This window comes from Hypanus sabinus, chromosome 8 (assembly GCF_030144855.1).
Source record: "Hypanus sabinus isolate sHypSab1 chromosome 8, sHypSab1.hap1, whole genome shotgun sequence".
NCBI lineage: Eukaryota > Metazoa > Chordata > Chondrichthyes > Myliobatiformes > Dasyatidae > Hypanus > Hypanus sabinus.
Window position 1 is genome coordinate 74254507 of NC_082713.1, and position 19819 is coordinate 74274325.

The 19819-nt window shown below is 43.0% G+C and overlaps 1 protein-coding gene across 1 annotated transcript in view; it reads right to left on the bottom strand.

The window, feature by feature from the left end:
- The window catches only part of LOC132397764 (gamma-aminobutyric acid receptor subunit beta-4-like), a 166254-nt gene that overhangs the window by 58439 nt on the left and 87996 nt on the right, over positions 1-19819 (bottom strand). Inside the window, exon 4 of the mRNA XM_059976530.1 lies at positions 4508-4728. Within this exon, the coding sequence (XP_059832513.1) occupies positions 4508-4728 (221 nt within the window). The remainder of the gene's footprint in view (positions 1-4507; positions 4729-19819) is intronic.

Below are 19819 nucleotides of genomic sequence, written 5' to 3' on the forward strand. Positions count from 1 at the left end.
TATTGTGGACCGGTTCACAAGATGGCCAGAGGCAGTCCCGCTCACCGACACCACCTCCGAATCTTGCGCCCAAGCACTGATTGCAACCTGGGTATCTCGCTTTGGTGTACGGGCCCACATTACCTTCGACAAAGGCGCCCAGTTCACCTCCAGCCTGTGGTCAGCTATGGCCAGCCTTTTGGGGACACAGCTGCACCACACAACTGCCTACCACCCACAGGCGAACGGACTGGTGGAGCGTTTCCACTGTCACTTGAAGTCGGCTCTCATGGCCCTCCTCAAAGGGCCTAACTGGGTGGACGAGCTTCCCTGGGTCCTGCTCAGAATCCACACAGCGCCCAAAGAAGATCTGCACACCTCGTCGGCCGAGTTGATGTACGGCGCACCCCTGGTCGTCCCAGGGGAGTTCATACCAGCCCCAAGGGGGCAAGAGGAGGAACCCGCAGCAGTCCTGGGCAGACTACATGCGAGGCTCGGTAACCTGGCCCCCATACCCACTTCACAGCATGGGCAGAACCCGACCTGAGTACCCAAAGACCTGCAAAACTGTAAGTTCATTTTTATACGACGGGGTGGACATCGGGCACCGCTACAGCGGCCCTACGAGGGGCCGTTTACGGTGATCAGAAACAACGGGTCCACATTCGTGCTGGACATTGTGGGGAATGGGGAGGTTTTCACAGTGGACTGACACAAACCGGCCCATGTGGACTTGGCGCAGCCGGTCGAGATTCAGGCACCGCGGCACAGAGGCAGACCTCCCAAACAGAGTCTGACCCAGACTCTGGGGGTGTATCGCTGGTTCTGGGGGGGGGTTATGTGGCGACTCACTTCCCAGCGTACTCGAACCGGCTCACAAAGTGGCGCGCGCCGGCATAGAGGCCAGTCCCAAAAAGGGGAAATGCCCGCGCACGGGACGGGACTGTGAATACACCCCCCCTACAGTATTCCCGCCCGGGGAGGGCGGGATCAGGAAGGTTTTAAAGCGAGGCTGCGAAGTTTGAATAAACCTCTTTTGCAACTGCAGTTCACTGACTACGTGTCGTTATTTCAGTGCTGCATGTAGCACACCGCTACAACACCACCAATAACACTACAGTACTATAAAGTTGTAATGGTCCCCAATAGTTACTGACGGAGGAAATTTTCTAGTGAACATAATGAGCAGCGCAGATAATGGAATGCCTTCATAAATGCTATCGAGAATCGCATCCTCCAAATCTTCACGTTCATTGCAACATTCAAGATGATTGTCAATTCCTCAAATTCTTTGTAGTTCCTAACTTGAAGTAGTGAAATTGTTTAATTCTCACACCTGATCGTTTCTGCCATCTCCAAGCCTGAATGCTTGAAACTGTAATGAGCAAAACAATTCAAAATTCTGATACACTTATTTCTGGTCAACTACCAGTGACAAAAATCATTGCTTTTTGAACACAAACAAACACAATTCATGTTATTTAAAAACTGTTCGCTCTAGGCACGATGTAGTATCAAACAATCACACAAGTGCACACAACTGCCGTTAGTTAGAACCTGCTTGGCACCAGTCTCCTGTCTCAACTGAGCAGCATAGTATCTCAACAAAGGGAATCCCAGTGATTTTCTCAACTAGTTTTGTTCCTTAAGAGTAGTCCCAAGTAAGTGGCTGCCTTGGTCTAATTAACCAGAATCTAGTGCACCTGATAGTTGTATGATTGTAACTGACCCTGAACCCAGTGGTGTGGGACGTAATGCCCCTGTACCTCATATCTGATGGTACAGGCGAGATAAGAGCATGGCCTGGATGGTGGAGGTCCTTGATGTTTGATGATAAATGCTGCTTTCTTACGGCAATGATTCTTGCTAATTTGCTCAGTAGTATGGAGGGTCTTGCTTGTAATTGACTGGGCAGGGTCCACCACACCCTGCAGACTTGTCCATTCCTCGGCATTGGTGTTTACATCCCAGGTTGTGATGTTGTTAGGAGACACTGGATTGTGTAGTGGGAGAGAAAGCAGGTGCAGACTAGAGGTAAGGGCCAATAAGAAGTTAGATATACGTAGAGTGGCCATTGTCTGAGTGGGCCAGTGTTGGAATGGGGACCTTAGGGCTTTGGCTTGCGATGTTTCAGCGAGGAGAGGTGAAAGCTGTATTTAATTTTTCTTCCTTTTTTTCTTAATGCACAATTAGTGCAGTGGGGATGCCAGGAAGGATAGTGGAATGCTCCTCTTGCAGAAACTGCCTCCACAACTTTCAGGTGTAGAGAATTCCAAAAGAGACATGGCTTTTAGAGAGAAATTCCTCAACAAAAACAAGCTGCTTTCCCTTGTGTTGGGAGTCAGATGGCAACATTCTTCCAGCATTTCTTGCTTCCTTCCAGATCCTAGCATCTTCAGTTTTATTGGTTTTCCTTCCAGTTTATTACTTTTTGACAAGTTTTTAAGCCTTTTCATTCAATCTAATACTATCTTTAATATTTCCTGTAATCCATGATTGCACTACTTGTATTTTAGTTGCCCTGAAGAAATATTTGTTTGCTGCAGGTGATGTAATATTTCTTTAAATTCTACCCAATGCCCGTCTCCTGTCATATCCTTCAATGTAATTTTCAAATCTACCCCAGGCATCTTGCCCCTTGTACCTTGTAGTTGTTTTGGTTTAGATTGAGAACTCGAGCTTCAGATTGAACAAGATCACTTTTTAATTTAAAGTAACCTTTTATCATGTTAAGGCCACTCTTCCCCCGGGCTCTCTTTACAATAAGGTCATTAATTAATATTTTTTTTACTTGAAATGAAGCTCCTTTTCGTTCCGTCAGTCCCTAAGTGTACAGGTTGGTACACTATCTTGCATACACTCCAGGAACTCTCCTTCACTTTGTTCAGAGTAATTTAATTATTCTGATCTATATGTGTTGTATATTTAATATTTCAATAATATTTGAGTAATCTATATATATATAGTTTGATTTAGCATTTGTGTTCATTTAAGTAATTCATTATGGGCTATATGTATAAATATGTGAATTGCATAGGTCATCACACTACCATATAATATGTTGGTGCCTTGCTTAAAAGTAGACTTCTAATTAGAACCATGATCTCAAACTCCCAAGTCTTCCTTTAAATTAGTTTCATGTTTTGAAGTTTTGAAAGATAGCATGTCCAACTACTACTTCTTTTTACCTCTGAGTTTCTTACATATGGTCTCCTGCATTACATGCAATTCAAAAGTCCTGTGATCACCTCACACAGTATTTTCTGCTTCCTGCTGCCTCATAGCTCCACCCAAACTGAGACTAATTCACAGAATCAATTGGAGCGGCACGATAGCGTAGTGGTTAACACAACACTTTACGGTACCAGCGACCTGCGTTTAATTCCTGCTGCGGCCTGTGAGGAGTTCGTATGTTCTCCCTGTGACCGCATGGGTTTCCTCTGGGTGCTCTAGTTTCCTCCCACAGTCCAAAGAAGGAAGGCTAGTTGTAAATTGTCTAGTGATTAGGCCAGGGTTAAATCAGGGGTTGCTGGGCTGGATGACCTACTCTGTGCTCTATTTCAATCAATAACTAAAAACATAAATCAATCGATCTGTCTAACCTCTGTACTGATATCATCCCTTGTTAAGGCAGCTACTCACCTTTTACTTCACATCCTTCAGAAACATGATGGAACATTTGGTTCCCAGTTTTGGTTCGTCTATAGTTACGGTCCTGTGAATAGTATTCATCTCAGACCCATTTACACCACAATTCATCCAACTTAATTGTGCATTTCGATGATACATTTACAATTGGCCTATAAACCTTTTTTTACTTATTGATTTGCTACTTGCCTTTGTTTCTAAACTTTAATTATTTTGCTTACAACATTTCGAACGTTCCTGACTCTGTCTCTCCATATTCTTCTTTAAAGTTCTTCCTTTTCTCCTCTGCTTTCTTCCCTCAAGTCCAAAACCACCTGTTTCCTCATCTGCCCTCTTTCCTCTCTTCCCCCTTAATTCTCCTTTTTCCCAACACTGTCCATTCCCCCTCCTCTCTTCTCCAACTTGCTTTGCTCCTCCCTTTTGTTTCCCCCTCCCAATCCCCCTCTCCTCTGACTTTCTCTGCCACTCCAGCCTTTGAGCTTCCATCTCCTGTTTGCTTCCTTTGTGCTTCTCATCTCATTTCTCCCTCCCTTCCTACCTCCATCATTGCTTCCCTCTATTTCTTTCTCATTGTCTCCATTTCATCCCCACCCTGTCTTTTACATCCTTCCTCTCTACTCGCACCAACCTGGATAACAAGTTCCTCCATGCTTGGTAAATGTAACACTTCAAGTGTTTATCCGATAGGCTTAGAAAGCTATTACTAAATTGCTTTCTCTGCCCTCTTCGTCCACATGTTCCAATCATAATGTACTGTTAGAGGACATTTTCTTCCCTTCCATATTGTTCTTTTAACCAACTTAAAATCTTCTTTCATTTTATTATCAATTGGCCAGGCTCTGGAAAGCTGTGGTTGGGAAACATCTCTGTCACCACTCACCTGAGTCCGTATAACACAGTGCCATCTGGGTGGAGCCGGATCATGCGGTTTTTCACCGTTACCCCGTGCAGGAAGGACTTCTTGTCATTCAGGAAGTAGGTATCCGGTAGCCAGAGCTGATCGGCAACCCTGTTGTCCAGGGTCAGGTTGAGCGGGATGGCTGTGTATGAGAGGCGCTTGTCCCGCCAGCCTTGTTGGAAATACATTGTGATTGTATAATCCTGGCAAGAAAAGACACAGTGACGAGATTACTCGCATCAATATTCCAACCCAATACGTAAAATCACACGTTAATTGAACTCCGCTTTCTAAAAGTGCTATTCCTCTTCCTCCACTGCCAGAGTGAGGCCCAAAATAAACTGGAGGAACCACATTTTATCTTCTGTCCAAACACTTTCCATTCTTCTGGAATGAACACTGAGTTCCCCAGCTTCAGGTAAACTGCCACCTTGTCATTTCCCTTTATCATTCTCACTCCATTTCAGTAAAATGCCGACTGTCAATATTGCTCTCTTATCATCTGACTTGTCCAAACCAAGCTCCATTTTTGTTTCACACCCCCCACCCACACAACTTTCCCCCAATTCCAACACTCCCTGACCCTTAGCGCTGACTGGTTTCCTTCTCCGCAGATGCCGACTGACTGAGTTTTCCCAGTGTTTCTGTGTTTGCAGTGCATTTAGTCAAGTACAGTGAAAGGAGAGATCTTGGACAATGCAGTGCTTTGCTGGAACTGGACCTGGTAATCCCAGGAACGGTGCAGCAAATCAATTGCCAGAACTGATGCCATTACCAGCCTCGATTTTGTTCGGTCTTCAGGAGTGGAGGCGGACTCACCAATGTGCGATGTACAGGTGGAAGCACTGCCCACTGCAACATGTCTGATGCTCATCAGTAACTGAGTACAGTTGTCCGAACATATAACCTATAGCAATATAACCCAGGAATGCTCTAAAAACAAATAAAACTCTATACGCTGGTGTTCTGTATATAATATTTTAGTAATATTTGAGTAATCTTGTAAATATATTGTGCGATTAAGCATTCCTTGTTGTTTATATAATTCATTACAGTTACATGTAAGATTACGCAAATTGCATATGTCACGATGTTCCCATCTGATACCTGCACACCTCTCTTAAACACAAACTAAGACTCGTGACTCTCCACTCTCCTGCTTTCCTTTGAGTGAGTTTAATGTTTTGAAGTTACAAAACATAACAGCCAAAATCAGAAACGGCTGGAAGAACTCAGCCAGTTGAACAGCATCTGCAGAAAGAGAAGCCATTTGATGTCTCAGGTCAGGGACCTTCCTCGGAACGTGCCTAAAGAATGATAAGATGCTGTTCTTTTAGTTTACATTGGGCATCATTATGAGAATGAAAGAGGCTGCACTGGTGCCATGGAAAGCCATCACCCAATTTGGGTTTGGTTTCTCCACTGAACGCAGTACATCAGAGAAGGAGGAGTACAAGTGACTCTCTGCTTTACGTGGTAGAACACTTTGTGTCCAGTGACATTTAAAGCATTCTTTTATACAACTGTAAAAAAAGACACAGCCAGCTAATGGTCATTTCCACTATGTGCAAACCAACCATGTAATTTTGACATTACAACATCACAGCTTTAAAAGCACTTCATTGGCTGCAAGGCATAAAGTTATGAATGTAACACAGAACCAAATGTCACTTACTTTCCACCAAATGGTTAGTGACCGCAACACTAACTTCACAGGTACAGATCAACGGGCTGCACACCTTTGCAGACACACGCCGAGACAAATCAGCAGAACAAGAGCTGGAGGCTTTCGGAGGAAGAGATTCCACAGCTAGAATAGCAGACAGCCTTGCCCTTCATCCACGTGTCTGCTCTGTATTTGGTCATGAGGCCACCATCCACTGAAACTATGATCATCACAGGTGGATCACACCATGAAGGGTGTGGCATTCCCACCCAGCAACCACTGATTCTGAATGAAAGCGTGCATCTGTCTGAAAAGATTATACTCTGCTTGATCAGAATACAAACCACCATGACCAAATAAGCCTGTTGGCTAGTGCTTTCATGTATTTGCACGTTTTATGTACATGACTCTACTAAACCCCTGCTAGGTAATCATTACCTCCTACTTGTCTTTCACCTTAGATGACCATAACTCATAGAGTCATTCAGCACGGCATCAGCTCTCTGGCCCAGTTCCTCGATGCCAAACAAGGTGCCTTGAGCTAGTCCAATTTTCATCCGTTTGGCCCACATCCACATCTACCTAAAGGACTTTCATATGTTCTAACTGTAGCCATCTCTATCACTTCCTCTGACAACTCCCTCCAATGAGATTTACAGGAAGCTGTTGTCTCCTGCTTGGCTTTGCTGCCTGCCCCAATGCTGTCAGGTCAGCTGTGGAGTCATCAGCCAGGGACCACCACCCACTGATGTTTCACTCCTTTAGCCCTGGTATGTTTCCTGGTGGTGGTGCAGTAATAGAGATGTCTCCAGCTTTCAACGGGGTTAGTCGGTCCCCCAATTTCTGTCCTTCCTCCTCGGCCACAGCCAAGAGCTGCTCTTTTCTGCTTCTTCAGCCAACTCTCTGGTGACCCTCCTGAGCCTCGCTCCAGTCACTGACCTATCATGGAGTAACCTTGCAGTCGATGCGCTGACAAAGACCCAGCATCCTCCCTCCACAGGGTAGATGATGGTCTTTCAGCCAGCTTCCTTACACTCAACTGCCTGGTCTAAGCACTTCAGCCTCTTCTCCCTGTTGGCAGCCTCCAATCTCTCCTCCATGGGATGGTTAGCTCAAGGAGAAGGACTGTCTAGGCAGCTGTGCACCACAGTACTACGTCTGGGCGGAGAGATGTGGTGGTGATTTCTGTGGGGAACTGTAGCTGTCTGCCGAGGTCTACTGTATATTTACCTCTCTCTATGTGAAAAAGTCACCATTCATATTCCCTTTAAATCTGCCCCTTTTCACCTTACACCTTTGCCTTCTGGTTTTCGACTCCCCCGCCTTGGGAAAAAGTCTTGTGACCATCCACCTTATCTATGCCTCTCATGATTTTATACACCTTGATAAGGTCATCTCTCAGTGTCCAGCGTTCCAGGAAAAACAGCCCCAGCCTATCCAGTCTCTTCCCTTAACTCAAACCATCCAGTCTCCCTGCAACACCCTTGTACATTTACTGCACCCGTTCTATCTTAGTGACATCCTTTCTACAGCTGGGCAACCAAGACTGCATACAATGCTCCAAGTGCAATGTCTTCTATAATTCTGACATGACATTCCAGCGCTTGTACTTAAATAACCATATAACAATTACAGCATGGAAACAGGCCATCACGGCCCTTCTAGTCCGTGCCGAACACTTACTCTCACCTAGTCCCACTGGCCCGCACTCAGTCCATAATCGCCATTCCTTTCCTGTCCATAAACCTATCCAATTTTACGTTAAATGACAATATCGAACCTGCCTCTACCACTTCTACTGGAAGCTCATTCCACACAGCTATCACTCTCGACTTAATGCCCTGACTACTGAAGGCAAATATGCTTAAAACCTTCTTTCCCACCCTATCTACCTGTGATGCCCTGTAACACATTTCAGTGCCCTGCCATTTACTGTGCTTGTCCTCCTGGTTCCATTCCCCAAAATGCAACACTGTGCTTGCCCGTGTTAAATTCTATCTGCCATTCTTTGTGCAACTTTCCCAGTCAACCTACAGCAAGTCTTGTTGTTAACTTAGCGAGCTTCCTTCACTGTCCGCCACACCACCAATTTTGATATCGCCTTCAAACTTACTAATCATGCTACTTCTGTTCCCGTCCACATCATTAATAATAAATGACAGCAATGATCCCTGCGGCATACCACTGGTTACAGACCTTCTATCTGAAATCCAGTCCTCCATTACAACGTGCTGTTTCCTTCCATCAAGCCTACTTTGTATCCAGTTTAATGGCTCACACTGGGTTCCACATGATCTAACTTTCCATATCAATCTACCATGCGGGACCTTGTCAAATCGCTTGCTAAAGATAGCTACCCTGAAGTAAGTTAATGGAAGGTAAGAGCTCAGTGCACTGCTCTTTCAAAATGCTGGCTCTGGCCAAACAGTCCTCCTACTCCCTGCAGGATTTGACAGCTCTGTGTGATGCAGTGGATAATGTACTGTGAATGCAGTCAGCTAATTAATCAATAAATATACCATGACCCCAGAGTGAAACAGTACGTCATTACTTGACTGATACCAATCCTCATCCACTACTGAGCTTTACTCTGCTGGAGCTCCTCACAATCTCTTCCAGAATTAATTGATAATGAGGATTTTGTTCACGTTGTAGGGCAGAATTTGGTGTAGGATTAGCTTTTCTCCTGTCAGTGCTGATGTTATGTTCAGGAGCTCTAAACCAAAGAGTAAGTTCAGGAGGCCGACCAGCAGATGTAGGCTACGTGGTGAACAACGTTAAAGGAGCAGAGTGGGTATATAGTACGAGACCACTGAGAACACTCAAGCTCAAGTTTCTTGTCGTTCAACCATACACGTGCATACAGCTAAACAAAAAACAAATGCTCCTCAACACCAAGGTGAGAACACAGTAGATATATCACACACAGCACACACCACCAGGTTCAGGAACAGCTACCGTCAGGCTCCTGAATCAGACAGAATAACTTCATTCAACTTCACTTGCCCCATTCCTAAACGGTTCCCACAACCAAAGGACTCACTTCCAAGGACTATTCATCTCATGTCCTTGATATTTATTGCTTAACTATTTATTATTATTATTTATTCATTTGCATTTGCGCAGTTTGTTGTCTTTTGCACACTGGTTATTTGTTCTGTTGGTGCATGCTTTCATTGACTCTATTGTGTTTCTTGGATTTACTGCGTATGCTTGCAAGAAAATGAACAGGGTTATATATGTACTCTGATAAAAAATTGACTTTAAAATTGACCTTTGAACCTTTAAAATTGTATTGACAGAATAACATTAACAGACAAAAGAAATCTATATATGTACAAATTGTTTTAAGGTGCCTATGAAGCTCAAAGTAAATTTATTATCAAAGTTCATACATACCACCAAATACTACCCTGAGATTCATTTTCTTGTGGTATATTCAGTAAATCTACAGAATAATAACCATGACAAAAATGCCTTTAAAACTGCATCAGGTACACTTAGGTTTCTCTTAGGTACACTGTCGTGCAGTTTTATAAGAAAATTGGCTGGTAGGTTGTTCCAAGCTACTTAGACAACTTGCCACAGTTCTTCTGCAGATTTTGGTTGTCTCTCTTGCTTCTATCTCTCCGAGTAATCCCAGACAGATTCGACAATGTTGGGATCAGGGACTCTGTGGAGGCTATGTCATCTGTTACAGAACTCCTCGTTCTTCTTTTCACTTCTTTATGACTTTGGCCATGTGTTTGGCGGTCATTGGACTTCCACAGAATAAAGTTGGGACTGATCAGCTGCCTCCCTGATGCTGCTGCGAGATGGTTGAGAATCTGCTCAGCATTAAGGATTCCGAGTCCAGATCACCGAGTCCATTTGCAGAAATGCAGCCCTGAACCCAGAGGGAATCTACGCCATGCTTCGCTGTTGACTGCAGACCCACATCCTTGTAGCACTCTCCAGCTCTTCTACAGACAAACCGCCTCCTGCTTGAGTCAAAAACTTCAAATTGTGACTTGTCAGTCCAGAGCACTTGCTGCCATTGTTCAGCATCCAGCCCTCGTGTTTCGGTGCACAGTGATGTCACTGGACTTTGGAGGAATGGCTTTCTGGCAGCAGCTCTTCCACGAGGACCACTTCTAACAAGATTTTTCTGGACTCTAGAGGGGTATACGTGAGTTCCAGAGGTTTCTGAGAGCTGGGTTTCTGATCTACAAGGGATGACACTTTGATGTAGCTCTCATCTTACCCTCAGTTTCCATGGCTGACCACTGCATTTCTGGTCCTCAACCTTACCCGTTTCTTTGTGCTTCTTCAGAAGAGCTTAGACGGTGCGTCTTGAAACTCCTGATTGCTGCAAGATTTCTGCCTGGGAGAGACCTTGCTGATGTCATATTGTGTCTTGTTGCTATGCTCGCTCCTTCCATACTGAAAGAATTGATGATTTGAAGGCTAAACTTTCAAATCCTCACCTTTTAGTTTGGTTGTCCTTTGCCCAGTTTGATTCCTTCTGCACCCATTTCTGTTTCAGTTAATCAGTTACTTCATTCAACTCATTACGCCATTAGCATCCTGTTATCTTTGCTTAGTCATGCACAAGGCTATATACCTACAAAACAATTATGTTTTTTTATTTAAAAAGTAGGCTATTACTTAATATGTTAATCTTTTTAACTGAATATAAAAAAATTCTCCTTAACATTCCTTTTTGGAAAATGAATGTTTGGAAATCTAAAATTTGCTCCTTTCTACTGGCGCACTAATGTTGAAGACAAATACATCTAAAACAAAATTTATATTAGTAAAATCACGGGTGCCTTGGACTTTTGCTGAGTACCAACTGTAGAACTCAAGAGCATCCTCATGGACAAGCCAAATCTTTGCAGACCACTCAAAAAGTGAATACACTGATGCACCCTCTGTATCAACACATCAGCATGAATGGACCAGTGTGGTTTTGTGCATACAGTTGCCAAGGTACCTGAACCTGTTGGCAATCTCTACAGCAGCTCCATAAACCAACAAAGAAAGCTATTTTAAGAGGAGCAAAGCATTATTATTCTTTGCCACTTCTTTTTGTTGAATTGTTGTGTATATTATTAGAGCATTGAACTATAGAACAGAGTACAGACCCTTTGATCCATGATGTTTTGCTGAATTTTAACATACTCCTGGCTATTTCTGCTTCTTTCTTCTCATTTATGGAAGAAGATATTGGAGTCTGAAAGTCTGGATATGAAGAACATAACTCTTCCCTCCCACATAGCCATCTATTTATCTTTCATCTATATGCTTAACGAAGAGTCTTATAAACGTTCCTGATATATTTGCCTCTATATCCTGCTTAGCAGTGCATTCCTCTCATTTACCACTCCACGTGTGGGGGGAGAAAAACCACTAACATTACTCCTAAATACTTTCCTCTAATCATTTTAAAAGTATGCCCTCTCATAATACACATTTTCACCCTGGACAAAATGGTGTTGTCTGCGGGCTGCCTCATCATCTTATACATCTCCACCAAGTTGCCTCTCATCCTCCGTCACTCCAAAGCTCAACATGTCCTTATCAGACACGTTCTCTAATCCCAGCCAGCATCCTGGCAAATCTCCTCTGCACCTTCTCTAAAGCTTCCATGTCTTTTCTGTAACAATGCAACCTGAGCTGAACACAGCAGTCGACATGTGGTCCAATTATACGTTTATAGAGCTGCAACATTACCTCACAACTTCAAAATCAATCCCCCATTTAGGGCCTTCTTCACCACCCTATCAATTGGCATGGCAAAGTTCAGGGGCTATTGACTTGGACTCAAGATCCTTCTGCCCCTCTATACTGTTACGAATCCTGCCATGAACCTTGTAGTCTGCCTTCACGTTCCACCTTCCAAAATATATTACTTCATATTTCTGTGGATTCATTCCCATTGGTGACTTCTCAGTTCAGCTCAGCATCCTGTCAATGTCCCATTGTAACCTTTGAAACCTTCTCTACCCTCCACACCACCTCCAACTTTCATGCAAACTTTCTAAACCCATCCTTCCACTTCCGTAGCTAAGTTATTTATAAAAATCACCAAGAGCAGGGGAATCTCACAGCAGGTCCCTGCAGAACATTACTAGACACTGATCTCCAGGTAGAATACACGCCAGGTAATAGCACCCTCTGCCTTCCGTGGAAAGCCAATTCTAAATGCATGCAGCCAAGTTTCCATGGAAGCCATGCTCCTGACTTTTTGATTGAACTTATCATGGGGAACCTTGTTGAATCCCTTCCTTGAAAACTCCAATGGCTCATGAGGCATAACCTGCTCCTCACAAAGCTATTTTGACTATTCCTAATCAGACTATGCTTCTCCAGTTGCTTATAAATCCTCTCCACTCTGCTCTATGCTCTGCACACTCATGTGACTGTTTGGCTTGGCACAGCTCAAGCAGCATCTACGAATTTGCTGACGACACCACTGTTGTTGGCAGAATCTCCGATGGCGATGAGGAGGCGTATAGGAGTGATCACAATTAGCTGGTCCAGTGGTGTCACTATAACAAACTCACATTCAGCATCAGCAAGATTAAAGAATTGATAGTGGACTTCAGGAAGGGAAGTTGGGAGAACACACACCAGTCCTCCTCGAGGGATCAGTGGTGAGCAGCTTCAAGTTCCTGAACTTTAGCATCTCAGAGGATCTATTCAGGGCTCCCAACACATTGATGCGATCATGGTTAAGGCACACCAGCAGCTATACTTCATTTGGAGTATAAGGAGATTTGCTATGTCTCCAAAGATTCCAGCGCATTTCTACAGTTGTACCTGGGAGGATATGCCAGCTGGTGGTGTACTGGCATCAGCCCCGAATTTGAATCCTGCTGGAGATCTGCAAGCTTTCTCTCCATGCAGGGTTGAGCATTGATCTAGAAGCTCAGCCTTGTAAAAAAAAAAGCTGTCAAATGCTATGGAAATGGCAAAAATGCTGCCAAAGCACAAGGCATGAATAGGAATGACAACTGTGGAGGATATTCTGACTGGTTACATCGCTGTCTGGTATGGAGTCTCCAATGCATATGATTGAAAAAGTCTGCAGAACCTTGTAGACTCAGTCCATCAGCAGCCCAAATCTCCCCACCATTGAAGACCATCTTCAAAAGGCTCTTCCCGAAGAAGGCAGCACCTATCATTAAGGACCCTGGCCATCTGGGCATGCCCTCTTTTCATTACTACCATTAAGGAGCAGATACAGGAGTCTGAAGACCCACACTCCATGTTATAGGAACCACTGCTTCTTCTCTGCCAAATATATAGATGTAAAAAAAATCTTTATGTCCCATGCATAGCTCAGTAACAAAACAATGTGAAATTTTACATGGATGTTCGGTATCACACAAGGATATGCAGTCCATGTTTTCCACAGATCAAAGAAAGCCAATTATCACTTTTGCCATTGAAAATTCAGATGATTTTTTTCCAGATCTGTTTTTGAAGTATGAAATAATTTGGTGGACCTGATTCCAATACTTGTTTACCTGAATCACAAAGAGAAAATGAAAATTTGAGCATTAACTTTTCGGGGGAGATCATTGCATTGTTTGATGAATATGTCCATGAGATACAATGTGTTATGTATTTAATATTTCACTAATATTTGAGTATTTTAAAAATGTCATTGATTAAGCATTCTCTGTTATTTAAATAATTCATTGCAGTTTATATGTGAAGTGAAGCACATACGTCATGATGCTGTGACATGATATGTGCACATCTCGATTAAAGTAAAAGAACAAACCAAGACCTGCGTCCTTGGGATTCTGTCTTTTTGGAGTTAAAAATGCCTTAGATACAATTACAGAGGCTGTTTACATTGACAAAGTAATCACTTTTTTTGGATGCTTTTGGTGAAATGGGGGAAAACCTTCCCTTACTAATCCACTTTTGGCTCTATTTTGAATGGAAAATATGACTGCCATGACATCAACAAGCATTGCTTCAAAACTAATGATGGGAAGAAGGCTGCGCATTTGGCTTTTAAACTCTCCTTAAATTTGATGTATGTGGAGAATCTAACATTCAATATTCCCCGGGGAATTTCAAAGGAGAAAAGATATTGAAAAACTGTAAACTTATTGTCTGGGATGAATGTATAATTGCATACAAAGCAGCCACTGAAGCATTAGATTGAATGTTGCAAGATCTTATACATGATAATAAAAGTATTACTTAAGTGCTAGCTGGAGACTAGCAACCAGTAATTCAGCAAGATACTAAAGTAGATGAATTGATTGGAAGCCCGTCATATTTTTGGGAAAATGTTAAACGATTATTCTTGGAAACCATTATATGATCACACTTCACTGCCATTCAGCCTGTTGGAAGTTTATTTTTATTTATTCCTCAGGCAGAGGCTAAAGAGCAAGGCTTCAGAGATAAGGACAAGAGACTGAGGAGCGGCCAAGGGATTGCTTCGATTGGTCAAGTGGGCTACGCTCAGGGACTCACCAGAGGATCTGAACAAATACACCATAGTTGTCACGGACTTTATAAAAACAGTCATAGATGAACGTGTCCCCATCAAATCATCCAACGTGTTCCCTAGCCAGAAGCCCTGGATGAACATTGAGATCCCCAATCTATTGAGGGCCAGATCAGTGGCATTCTGGTCTGGCAACCAAGTTAGATACAAGAGGTCACGTGCAAAATGGCAATTCAGGACCAAACTTGAATCACTGAGGGATGCTCGACAGTTGTGGCAGAGCGTGAATGCTATCAAAGTGAACCAAGCGACATAGGTGACAAGATGCCTTGGCTCTCAGATGAGCTCAATGCCTCATGTGCTTGCTTTAAAACCATATAGCAATGGTTTTATATTGCTATATTTCTACACTATTCTTGGTTGGTGCGACTGCAACGAAACCCAATTTCCCTTAGGATCAATAAAGTATGTCTGTCTGACCATCAAAACATGGAAGCACTTCATGAACTACCACAGCCCCGATGATCCTGTGATGTCAATCTCGGAGGCTGATATGAGAGCATTCTTCAGGAGGGTAAGTCCATGGTAGGCATCCAGCCCAGATGGTGTACCTGGCTGAGTAGCAAAGATCTGTACTGATCAATTGGCTGGAATGTTAACTGATATCTTTAACTTCTCAATTCAGCAGTCTGAGGTCTCCACCCCCTTCAAGCAGCTTTCAATCATACCAGTGCCTATGAAGAATGTGGGAAATTGGCTCAATGACTATTGTTTAGTAACACTTACATTCACTGTGATGAAGTGTTTTGAGAAGTTGGTGATGAAACATAGCAACTGAACTGGATCTGCTCCAATTTGCCTACCAAGACACCAGGTCAACAGCACATGCCATTTCATTCGCTCTTCATTCAACCCCGGAACATCTGAACAGCAAAGGTACATACAATAGTATTCCCTTCACTGACTACAGCTCGACATTCAATAAAATCATCCCCTCAAAATTAATCAATAAGCTTCAAGACCTTGGCAATACTTCTTTGTGCAATTGGATCCCGGATTTCCTAACTTACAGATCCCAGTCTGTTCATATTGGGAACTACATCTCCTCCATAATCTCCATCAGCACAGGTGCACCCAAGGCTGTGTGCTTGGTCCCCTGCTCTGCTCACTCTATAATTATGACTAGCTCCAATGTCACATTAGTTGGCTGATGACACCTCTGATATATGGGAACACCAATGCCCTTGTACAGAAAAGCCCAGTCTGCCACTGAGCAAATCTACATGAAGTGCTGTCACAGGAAAGCAGCATCCATCATCAGGACCCCCACCATCTTGGCCATACTCTCTTCTCACAGCTGCCATCAGGAAGAAGGTCCAGGAGTCTCAGCACTCACTCCACCAAGTTCAGGAGCTGTTATTAATCATTAAGCATCAGGCTTTTGAACAAAGAGGGAAAACATCACTCAACCCGTCACTGAACTGAACTCACTTTCAAGGACTTGTCGTTTCATGTTCTCAACATTTGTTGCTTATCTACCAATCTGTCTACTTACTTATTTATTATTTTTCTTTTTTTTGTATTTGCATAGTTTTTTTTGCAGAATGGTAATCGAGTGTGGAAATAGTTTGACGAAGATGTCAACCAAATTCTGGAGGCAATGGCGAAGGGAGAGGTCGGTAGGAAGCTACAAGCCACGACAACATTCATTGTCAGCATCGCAGCTGCCCAGTGGAAGTTGGTTGTAGGGGATTCACAGCCTGTTCCTTAGCCAGAGCCTTCAGCAATTTGGGCATCAAAGGAGAGAGGAAGAGGAGAGCCATTTGCGTACCACCGATGGGGCAGAGAGGGCCTCAAGGTGGCTGTGGCTCAAGAGAGGGGAGCCATGGAGTCATGTGTAGCTAGCCATCTGGACACAAGCGAGGGTCTGATCAGCCCCGGCTGGATCACCTGAAGAAGGGTGTATGATGTTGAAAGACCCAAAACACCCAATGATTCCAGGAACATCACTGATGATGTGTCCAGAGGCATCAGTAGATGTATGCACACAGCAAATTGTCTGCCCTGTTGGGAATGGTCTTTCATTGACTCCATTGTGTTTCTTGCATTTACTGCGAATGCCCACAAGAAAATAAATGTCAGGGTTGTACAGGGTGACATATACGTACTTTGATAATAAATTTACATTTAACTTATACCTGTTTATTTAGTGATACCCTACGGACAGGCCCTTCTAGCTCAATGAGCCCACTGCCCAGCAACTCACCTATTTAACGTTAGCCTAATCACAGGACAATTTACAATGACCAAGGAACCTACTAACTGGTACATACTTGGATCACCCACTTTCCTCCCACACACTCACAGGGAGAATGCATAAACTCCTTATAGACCGTGCCACAATTGAACTCTAAACTCCGGAACACTTGGTGCTGCAATAGCGCTGTGCTAACCGCTATGATACCACGTTTGCTTTCAGTGTAGCGAGGTTAAACTCAAAGGCTCAACTGGAACTATTTGGATGGAAAATTTAAGCCAATTTTTTACATCACTTCATAATCTGATGCAAACAGTTTTCCGAAATGTTACTCTATTTGAATTACAAATGTTTATGAGAAAGAACAATTTTAGCACCACAAAAAAAACATAGTACAGACTATAAATAAAGATCTTCTTTCAAAGCTTCTTGGATAATCTATTCAATATAAATTTATTGTCAGTGTGCCTACACTGATGATGTTTTACAATTTAATGCTGAATTTCTAAACTCTGTCTCTGCCTGAAGTGCCAGAACATAATCTAGTCCCAAAAGAAGCTCCAATCATGCCGACTGAGTAATTTGGATTCACCAATATTATGCAACAACACAGGGTTATCAGTTCAAAAATTACCACCACTTGTAAATAAGGCTTCAGTAACGACTGATGCTGTTGAGGAAAATGATATATTTTTGCCTGGTTTACCTTTTGAATTCAAACAATTCCAGTTCACTGTTAATTTTCAAAATGCAAGAATAATCACTAAATCCTGTTCCTCTTAACCTTGAAACTCAAGGCTTTTCCCTTGGTCAGCAGAATGTTTGCTTCGACAGTCTTGGAGATGCAAATAATCTGTTCATTTTTGACACTGGATTCAAGAAGAAAAAAATATAGTGTATTCTGAAGCACTTCAAAATTGAAATGAAGTAAATTTGCACATCATGCACAAGTTCATATCTACATAATAAGAACTATATTAAATGTAATTATTCCTACTTCTAATTTTAGTATGTATGTTAAGCTACATAATTTTAAAAACCTAATAATATTCATGGTATAATTATGTGTTTACATTAGATGTTATTTCATTTGCAAGGAGTATTATAATACCTCATTTCAGGGAAATCAATGCAAATGTCACGACTGCCAGCATAATAACCCGAGCACCACTGGGTATTGGCAGCTGGTACAGAAATAAATAACACTAAATACTGAAATAGACCACTAAAATTAGGTTAGATCTATTAAATATTGATGAATATCTGGGAATATTTTTGCAGTGCCAGCATAAAAATCAAATAACGCTTCTGAACCTCCCAGGTAGCACAACATATCAGTAAATTATTCAGATAAATAGGAGGCAGAGTGGTGCAGCTGGAGCACAGGTGCCTCAGCATGCCAGGGACCTCAGTTCAATCCTGCTGAGTGTGTGGAGTTTGCACGTGCACGTGCTCCCTATCACCCCTCCAAGTATCTGTTCCCTTCAGGTCACCAAGAGATGTGAGTTAGTAGGTTACGCAGCTGTTGTAAACTTCTCATCGGTGTAGTTAAGTGATAGAATGTGGGGAGAATCAAGCAAAGGATCAGTGATGGAATTGGAATTGTTCCAAGCTACAGCGAGCAGCTTCTACAGTCCTCACAGTGTTAAACACCCCGAACTGGAAGCTATCTTCAGGGTTTTTAAATGAGAAAACCTTGTAAAAAGATATTGCTGTTTCAAGGGGCAAATAAAGAGTGGATGGAGATGGTTATCTTTCTGTAGAAAGCCGAAATCCAAATTAACCCACACAGTAAATGACATAAAAAAAAGCTTATGAAGAGGAAGTGATGTTTGTACATAATGAACCGCACCTCTAGAGGCGACACTCACCCTGCCTGACATCACTGATGTCAAACTTAACTACTGAAACTAAAAGACAAAAGATCATTTCATTAAGTCTTTCATAAAAGAATGAACAATCTCTGGGACTAGTCTTACGTCATAGTGTTTAACCATTCTCACTTCAAAATTGCTGTCCTTGATGGCATACTTACTCGTGGTAATATTTGATAAGCACAGTGTTGACACAGTGAATACAAGTTGAGGTACATACCTCTGAAGAGAGCTGTGCTTTATTTATACGTCTTCCAACTTGTAGCCCCTCAGAGTCAAGAGACAGACAGAGTTCACTAAGGTAGCTATGGATTGGAAGAAGTTCCTGCTTGTCTGCATACATCTTAGTGCGCAGGTGGTATCTTTGCAGCAGATGAGTCAAGTGGGAGAATCTTGTCAGCTCTGTTAAGAAGATGTGAACAATCGTGTGCAGCTTCAGGATTTGGGATTTCATCCTCAATCAGGGTTGGCAGGGGTAAGCAGATCTTCCTTCCTATTGGTTCCACAAAAAATCCACTGGCTCTGCTCCTGGTAACTTCTGATGTTCCAGCGCATGTCTTTTGAACGTACAGGGAAGCAGCTACATCTGGTGGATGACCTGCTGGCTCCCCAATGTGCTCTGATGCGGGAGTGCCGGAGCCAGTAGCTCAAGGTGCTGGGCCTGAGGTTAGAGCTGCATCTGGGTCTAATTCTTCTGAACTGTCAACAGGTTCTTGGCTCAGTTTCCTGGAGACCACCGGTGCTTGTTGCATCGTTTGTCCGTCTGCGTTCTGCAATATATTGCTACTGTTTCTCCAGTTTCCCTTGCTACCCTCCTCAGATTCTCCACCACTATCCAGATGACAGTCTTGTCCACAACCAGACTGACTCTGCCTCAAGGTTTCTCAGAATCTCACTCAAACTATCGTTTAGTGATCTATCACCACAGCCTGGCTGATGCACCATCAATAACTCACTCTGAGACGTAAGGCGAGATATTGGCTTTTATTGACTGGAAGAAGGAACAAGCAGTGAGTGACCACCATACTACATCCTGGAG